This window comes from Blennius ocellaris, assembly GCF_963422515.1.
Source record: "Blennius ocellaris genome assembly, chromosome: 7".
NCBI classification, from domain to species: Eukaryota; Metazoa; Chordata; class Actinopteri; order Blenniiformes; family Blenniidae; genus Blennius; species Blennius ocellaris.
In genome coordinates, this window is record NC_137656.1 from 25,884,286 (window position 1) to 25,893,462 (window position 9,177).

Sequence of the window (9,177 nt, forward strand, 5' to 3'; positions counted from 1 at the left end):
GTCACATATCCGTGGAGCTCCTAAACCCCGCCTACTTTTTAACCTGTTTTCTCCGGAGGAAACGCACCGAATTGGGCTCTGGTTACACTTTACCTTACTGCTCCGTTCCTTTCCTGAACATTTTGTGCGGTGGAAACGTGGCTCAATGTACCATCGGTGTGGATCAGGAGGAAACAGTCTGAAACAGCAAGAGGAGACCAATAACCGGGAAATAAAATCCTTATTAATAAAATAAAAAATTCACAGACAAGAAAATACTGTTGATAATCTTAAAGAATTAATAGCAGACTTTGCAGGCAGTTCTTTCTGATGACACCAGGTGGGGCTCTCAGCCCCACCTGCCACAAATGACCAGTCGCCACTGGCAATTTACAGAACTTCCTTCACTAATCAGCTTGTTTTGCAGGTAAGTGATGCATGTTTGTGCATGTTTCTTCTCTTCCATGTATCTGTTTTCTGATGCATGCTTATTCTCCTGTGTGTCTACTCTGGTTTTAGATAGTGTATTTTTCTGCATGTCTCTGCTACTCTGTGTCTGTTTTCTGATGCATGCTTCATTCTAATATATATATGTGTGTGTTAGTTTCAGGGGGTAAATGATGCGCGCTCCTGCTCCTCCATCTGTTTCTCTTGAATGAAACGCCACAAGATGAAATCTGATACTGGAAACAAAATGTCAGACCAGGTACGCCTCTCCTCCAATCAGCGCGCAGCCTCGCCGCTGTTTATCACCACTCGCCCGCTCGTTGACCAATCACAGCGCAGTCACGACCTGAAACTCCGCGAGAGGGCGGGACTTAAGGGAAACGCCGGCTTGTGATTGGCTGGCCGCCCCCCTCGCTCTCCCCTCCTAACGGGAAGCTAACACAGCCACGGCCGCTCAATCCTTCACTGGCAGGAGAAAAAGGTGCACGGCGAGACTTTTACCACCGGGAACACAGTCTTCGGTAAGTGGCTTCCAGTTCGTGGAGGCTGGGTGTTTTTATTCCAGTGTGAAGCAGCGGTGTTTTGCTGTTTTGCTGCGGTGTAGCGGGTGACGGAGCTCTTCTGTCATGAGACTGAGGAGGAGGAGGAGGAGGGACTGATGAAGCATCCTGAGCTCAGAGGAAGGCCTCTCACACATTCTCCTTTATTCCTCTTTAAAATCCTGCAAGTTGACAAAGATTAAGCCTTGCTACAGTTTTATTTTGTGGATCGTGTAGCTACCAGTTTTGTGCAATGCGAACTCGATAGCTCGGCTGCATGTTAAATTAATTTTCCGGTGTCGGATTTCCCCACACTGAGGCGATAATAAGACTTTAATCCGTAATTTCCAACATCAAACAGTCCGTATTCTTATCAATTCATGTGTCAAACATGTCAATAATCTTGTTTTATTTAGTGACATCTTTGGATCATTAATATAATCCTTTCTTTAATACTGCCAATAACTTGTCTGATTAAAAGCTCAGTCATTGAACGCATCACGATCGTTGCCATTGTAATAAATGTATAAAGTAAACACACATTTAAGTGTTATGGCTGTATGAAATATGCTTTTATCCACCAAGTTTGAGTCACGTGAGCACGATAACGAGGCTGTACTTTCACAAGTGGCCACGACACAGTTTTTTTTTTTTGGAAATTAAATTTTTTTTTTTAATCTGAATGACTTTTTACAGTTTGAAATGATCAACAATCCAACTTGTGTTTGAAGAAGTGGCGTCAGAACGTAGTTTATATCTCCATCATCAGACATTTAAACAGGTTTATCACTTCAGTTTCAACTTCATTCTTTATTGGAGGAGCCATGTATTTATTTTACATGATTGTAAATCTTTCCACGACAGTACGGTGGAACATTTCCTCCAAACTTAAATGATATTTCTCAATATTTGTGTTCACATCACGTGATTTGGTCATAAAATGGTGAGGCTTTTTTTTTTTTTCCTTAAAACATTGTCCCATAAACGAGTGTTTTGTTTGTGTGCCTCGCAGCCTCCGGCCAAAATGATCCACAGCCTCTTCCTCGTCAACGCCTCGGGAGACATCTTCCTGGAGAAGCACTGGAAGAGCGTGGTCAGCCGCTCCGTGTGCGACTACTTCTTCGAGGCGCAGGAGCGCGCCACCGAGCCGGAGAACGTCCCGCCGGTGATCCCCACGCCGCACCACTACCTCATCAGCGTCCTCAGACATCGCATCTACTTCGTGGCGGTGATCCAGAGCGAAGTGCCCCCGCTGTTCGTCATCGAGTTCCTGCACAGAGTTGTCGACACATTCCAGGTCGGTCCCCCCCCCCCCCGTTCCTCCCGCTGTCACTTCCACTTGCTCATTTGCAGTATTGACATGTTTTGTGTCCTCAGGACTACTTCGGAGTGTGTACGGAGGCGGCCATCAAGGACAACGTGGTGGTCGTGTACGAGCTGCTGGAGGAGATGCTGGACAACGGCTTTCCTCTGGCCACCGAGTCCAACATCCTCAAGGAGCTGATCAAGCCTCCCACCATCCTGCGAACGATGGTCAACACCATCACAGGTGCTCCAAAGTGTTACCATCAGGATTCCACTGTGACACACACGCTCCATTGATGCGTGTGTGTGTGACTCACATTGTATAGACATTTAAAGAGCCGGTAAAGAAATGGAGCGAAAAGCACCTCTTGTACTGAAACCTTGTTTCCACCACATTTCAAGTGAAAACGCATTTCGTTTCCGAAAGGTTTCGCGTTCACGTGGCAGCGTTTTGAAAATGTCCGTGTGGCAGAGAGGCGATGAAGCCGCTGATAGGGATCAGGTGTGCTGCGTCACCCGTCTGCCCACAAGAGGAGGAGCCGCCCGGACGCAGGAGTGACAGGCGGGCGTGAACAAACAGACCAGCAGAGGAGCCGGCAAGAGGCAGTTTGCTCTGTGAGCTCGCGTTTGGTTTATTTCACAAGTGAAGTTCTGGTTTGGGCCAGTGTGGCAGGTGACCATGCCGCCGCCGGGTTCACCCACAGAGACGCCGAGTCAGCGCTTTCCCAAACCAGAACTTCATTTATGAAATAAACCAAACACGAACTCCACGGACCAAACTGCCTCTTGCAGGCCGGTCTGTTTGTTCAGGCCGGCGTCCGGGCGGCTCCTCCTCTTCTGGGCGGAGAGGCGCTGCAGCACACCTCATTCCTATCAGGGGCTTCATCGCCTCTCTGACACAGTCCGCTTCAGAAAGTGGCGTTCCTCGTGTGAACAGACACCTGAAACGCAACAAAAGTTTTTAGTTTTCACTTGAGAGCATTGCCTAGAAATCAGGCCGACGCATAAAAGTGCATTCATAAGCATTTCTCTAGATATTTAGATTTAAAAACTACCGTGTTTATTATACAGATGTTTATTTGCAGACCTGAATGTCTGACGTAGAGGAGCAGTGAGGCATTAAAATAATATGTTCACAAGATTACCAGTATAGTTTAAAAACAGAGCTTTAATAGCAACACTTACATTCAAATCGTTTTCTATTGAATTGTTAGAATGTTGGTCAGCCCAGAAAAATAAAAAGGATGTCAAAAAATAAACTGGTTTTAAAAAGCAAAGACATTTTAAGATCAAAATGAAACAAAAGGGCAACTTTTGTGTTTTTGTCACTGATCATTACAGCATTTTAAGAGTTGTCCTGGTTATTTACTTCACAATAAGGTGTGTTTGAGCTGTAAACCAATATTTTTGGACCGATATGACAGAATATATAAGATCCTGGAAGAAACATTAAGAATTGATGCTTCACTGACTCAGAAACTGTCCATATGTTTAATGTACGTGCAAGACTTTAACTTTAAATCAAACGCAGCCAGTCGATCAGAGGCGACTGTTAAATTCAACAAAGCAACAGAAAGTATTGACTGTTTGTTGACATTTGGGTGTCGTTTGTTTACCAGGCAGCACTAACGTGGGCGAGCAGCTGCCCACCGGCCAGCTCTCGGTCGTCCCGTGGCGGCGAACGGGCGTCAAATACACCAACAACGAAGCCTACTTCGACGTGGTGGAGGAGATCGACGCCATCATCGATAAATCAGGTGCCGCTTTTGTCTGCCTCGGTCTCCTGTTGCTGTGTGGATCAGGAACGTGACCCCCTGCAGAGCAAAATGTCACATCTGCAGTTATAAGCATCTTTTTTTTTTTTCACCTTTCTCCTCAGGCTCCACCATCACGGCAGAAATTCAGGGAGTCATCGACGCCTGCGTGAAACTGACGGGCATGCCCGACCTCACGCTGTCGTTCATGGTGAGTGCCCGCCTCGCCCCGCCACGCCCCGCCACCAGAAACGTCTCTCCACGTCGGATCCTGAGAGGTTCATCTATGTGTCTTTAATATAAAATGGCTCTTTCAATGCACGTTGCTCCCGATCTTCCCAGAATCCCCGGCTGCTGGACGACGTCAGCTTCCACCCGTGTGTGCGGTTCAAGCGCTGGGAAGCCGAGCGGATCCTCTCCTTCATCCCGCCCGACGGGAACTTCCGGCTGCTGTCGTACCACGTCAGCTCCCAGAAGTGAGTGTCGACTGTATGTTCTGTCCAAACACGTCAAGTTTGATCGCGGCGTTACTCCGCCCCTGACTCCCGCCCCGCCTCGCCCTCAGCCTGGTGGCCATCCCCGTCTACGTCAAACACAACATCACCTTCCGGGAGGGCAGCTCGCAGGGACGCTTCGACTTGACTCTGGGCCCCAAGCAGACGATGGGCAAGGCGGTGGAGTCGGTGCTGGTGAGCAGCCAGCTGCCTCGAGGAGTCCTCAACGCCAACCTCAACCCGTCTCAGGGAACCTACACCTTCGACCCCGTCACCAAGGTGCCGCCACCGGCCTTCCCGACACCGGAACCGGCGCAGAGCGACGTCACTTCCTGTCGCCTGACGTCCGCTCCGCTCTCTGATTCCAGCTGCTGTCGTGGGACGTCGGGAAGATCAACCCACAGAAGCTCCCCAGTCTGAAGGGCACCATGAGCCTGCAGGCCGGAGCCTCCAAACCCGACGAGAACCCCACCATCAACATCCAGTTGAAGATCCAGCAGATGGCCATCTCGGGTACACAAACACACACGCACACACACACACACACACACACACACACACACATTTCCACTTTCATGAATGAAACGCTCTAAACCGGAGTAACGTGACTCCAACCCCCACACACTGGCTGCAGCTCAGCTGACAACCACCTGACCTGCTGGTACACTAAGAAAAAGAAACTCCATAATGGCCACTAGGTGGAGCCAAAGGCAGAAAATGAACAAAATGACTTTTTTTAAACACATTTTATTGTTTTTATGCAGACAGAAAATACAAACAAAAAGAACCACCACACCTAGCCATAACCCGTCAGATGGAAAGTTATCTATTTAAAGAAAAAAGAAGCAAAATATCGTCCAGTTCACCAGAACAGCAGGAAAGAGCAACCAGTCATGAAACAGCCGTTCAACTCTGTGTCCCGAGTTTGAGAGATTTTCTTCCATTCAGAAAACGGTGTGCCCCTCAATAGCAGATTTCTCAGCTCTGCAGGTATTTAATTTAGGAAAGGTGTCCAGACTGTACAAACAATTGCTGCAGCGTGTCGCCTCTCATGACGGACCGTATTAAAGATACAAAAGGATTTTTAACCTTGTGTTGGACAAGGAACACTCATTTCTCAGTACTGCTTCCAACGTATCTCACCTTAACATGAACGCTGATGAAACTTTGCTCATATAAGCTGAAAAACGTCACTTTTACCCACTGGTGCTTTAAAAAGAAAAGATCAAATCTGAAATGTTGTGACACTGCATTTAACAGAAAAATGTTCCATCACATGAATTACTGAAGCCAAAAATCATTTTGATGGTATTTATATTTCATTATTGTATTTTTGTTCCAGGTATGTCAAAATATACAGAAATACATAATGTATATGAATAGATCATATAATATTCCATATGAATAAATACACATATTTCTTAATGTACATGTACACAAAATAAATACATCTATATCCAATGTCTACACGTCTATCAAGACAAACTTAACTATACTTATAAACACACATACAACGTGTATATGGAGTTCAACCTGTCTGAAAAGGGGTTGGAGGAAGTAAATATCTTTTATTTTCCACTTTTCTCCACATATTATATCATAAAGAAAGTTCCTATTTTACTTTGATACGTTATTAACCAGTCTGGGGTGGTTATACGGTTAAAATACCTTTAAAATTCTATTTGGTTGGTTTCTTTTTCTTTTCTGACTCCTTTATTCTCCTTCCTGTAGAGGCTTGCATGTTTACCCTGACTTATTGCTCGGAAAAAGACAACGGCACTACAGAATTTAGTTTCATTTATTTCAACCCAAAATGAACCCAGACCGTCGCGAGTGACGTCTGTGACTCTCACATTTTATCTTTCAAAAAAAAAAAAAGAAGCCTTCATAAAGTATTGATAAGAGCTTCGATTGGACTGTGACTGATTCTTGGCGTCTGTTTCCCTCCTGAAGGTTTGAAGGTGAACCGGTTGGACATGTACGGAGAAAAGTACAAACCCTTCAAAGGCATCAAGTACATGACCAAGGCGGGAAAGTTCCAGGTCCGAACATAAAGCCTGTTGGCGCCGCCGGACCAAACCACCATCAGACTGCGGGGGGAGGGGCGGGGTGGGGGGTGGTACAGTCCCTGTGTTTATGCCTTCTCTTATGAAGGGTCACCCACACCAGTTGGAGGCTTCTTGTAGCAGAAAAACTTCCACAAAGTCAATCTGATTGTGGCTGAATGATCTACAGCTGATGGGAATCAACGGTTTTTATTTGTTGTTTGTCCTTTTTTTTTTTTTTTTGCCTGTTTTGTTTTTGTTCTCTTTCCTTTTTGTCTGAAGTCGACACACTGACGCACACCAACGCCAGACTGGAGCCGTCCGCCATGTTTACTCAACGTATTTATTATGAGAGAAACTCAGCTTCATCTTCACTGATTTTATTCAACATTTATTTCTATTTATTATACGGCGGAGTCATGTTGCATCCTCGTGCTGTTTTTTGATTTACGACTCCTTTCATTTAGTTTCTCAGAATTGGAAACATAAAATCGGACATTGACGGTAATAAAAGTTACTTTTTTTTGCAGGAAACTTGTCAATTTAATCCCCAGGATGATAAATCAAAGCCTTCATGTCAAAGAGCTCAAATGAATTTCCGAAGCTGAGTTGTGGTGTGACAGCGAGGTCCCTCCCAGGAGCTGTGGAAGATTTGCATTTTGTGTTTACAGCGTTCGTTTGTTTTTGTTTGTTAAAAACAGCCTCCAATGGAGAGTTATGATGATTTAAAATAAAGATTTGATGTGTTCTATCTGAATGGTAACGTCCTGTGTGTGTTGTTGGTTCAGGTTTTCTATTCAAACGGTTTTTATTGATTATCAATCAGGTTGATCAGAACATCATTTATACACAGAAGACGATCAACCCTCAATGGTGTTGTGATCAACTTACATTCACTTGAGAGTTTTAGACTTTCACCCAAAGTGGAATGGAGTAAAACTACACCTGAAGAATTTGATTAAGATTAGAACTTTGTTTCCATCAGTTTATATGCAGCGACAATTCAGAGTCACCCGTTAACATTTAGGGATTTTAGATTGTCGGAGGAAATCAGCAAACTCCACACACAAAGGCCCGGATTAAAAACCAGTCATACAACACTGATTATTATTCTATTAATTGTGTATTGGATGCGGGTGAGACGCTGCAGGTGCAACACAAACACTCCAGTCATGCAAACCGCTTGTTCCCATCTCGTGATGCAGACATGCGTTCTGCATGCAGGAGTCCCATGATTCCGGTTTGATTCATCGAAAAAGTCTTTTCCCCTCGTTGTGGCGCGTGCACCACCACCTCCACCACCACCAGGGGCCGCTGCTGCACCTCTTCCAACCCTCCATGGCTCCAACCACGTCCAAACATCTGGATTCACGCCGTCTCGTGAGAGACGCGCGTCTGTTTTCCAAAACTCTTTGTCACCTTTCTTCCGATCAGAGCGACGATCAAACTGATATTAATGCAGAATGAACTTCTCTCAATCACCTGGTGACTCAACCTGAAACATCAGGATCCACTTTGGTACCAGTTGGAACTTTACTGTGCGTAAATCTCACTCCATCTGGCAAGAATCCACTCCATAATTTACTCATGACTTTAACCCTTTCCCTCTCTCGTCCCCCCCCCCTCCCCCCCCCTCTCTCTCTCTCTCTCTCTCTCTCTCTCTCTCTCTCTCCAGACGCAGTTAAAGGTCTGAGTTATGCCATCAAGCCTCTAACTTTGTCCTGCTGTTCCTCTTTTCTACACAACATTGTTTCTTTTTTTTTTTCTTCATTTGCCCATTTCCCCCCCTTTAACTATTCCAATTACGACCAACCATACTTTCTCCCTTCAATTTATTTGCGCAATTGAAACTTCCAGAGAAGCTGGAGAGGAACATCACCGAGGAGCTTGGAGGTAAGAGTCACTTTTCTTTATTATCATTATGTTTGCTTGTTATCTGTTTCTTGGATGCAAATTAACGTTTGCTTGATTGAGTGCGCAAAACTGTAGGGGAAAAAAAGTAATCATATATATTTTCGGTGTCTATATTTATGTGGAAATGAGCGTCAAAATGTGAAAGTGCGTAAATATGCGCTTTTTTTGGGTTAAAGGCTAAAATGTGTGGATTGTGTCGGATGGCTCGGGATGCGTGTTGGACCCCTCTCTCCTCTTGTCAGGGGCACGTGGCTGTAAATCAAAAAATGTGTATTGTCACCCCGGGAGAGTGCGGGGTTTGTCACCTGGGGGCCATTAGAGGCGTAACTTCCACTTATGCCCCCGTTATGAGCTTTGTGTATCCCGCCTCAGATAAGGAGGCTGATCCCACTGGAAATGTGTTGGTTTATCTGATGGCTTTGATCATCATGAACCCCCCCCCCCCCACACACACACACACACACACAACCCCCCGTGGCTCCTACACGCGGACGTACAGTAACAGCAACAATATTGACCCCAAGCTCGCACTGAGCGCGCGGATCAGTGAGGAAAACCACTTGTTCCAAAGGTGTGAGTGAGGCAATGCGCATGCGCAACGGGACCTGCAATTAGTCGGATATTAAACCTATTTGTTTTTAATCAAATCCACTAACTTGCAGTTTTCATTTATGCAAAAAAAAAAAAAAAAGATGGTGAT

The 9,177-nt window shown here is 45.5% G+C and overlaps 1 protein-coding gene across 1 annotated transcript; it reads left to right on the forward strand.

Annotated features, from left to right (window-relative positions):
- Positions 1-847: 847 nt before the first annotated feature.
- On the forward strand, positions 848-6,572 carry ap3m2 (adaptor related protein complex 3 subunit mu 2; the record flags this gene model as incomplete). The annotated part of the gene is made up of 9 exons (XM_080499799.1): positions 848-947; positions 1,978-2,262; positions 2,343-2,514; positions 3,890-4,027; positions 4,150-4,235; positions 4,367-4,500; positions 4,590-4,797; positions 4,887-5,031; positions 6,472-6,572. Exons 2-9 carry the CDS (start codon positions 1,990-1,992, stop codon positions 6,570-6,572), a joined length of 1,257 nt encoding a protein of 418 aa, XP_080355925.1. The 5' UTR covers positions 848-947; positions 1,978-1,989.
- Positions 6,573-9,177: the final 2,605 nt, after the last annotated feature.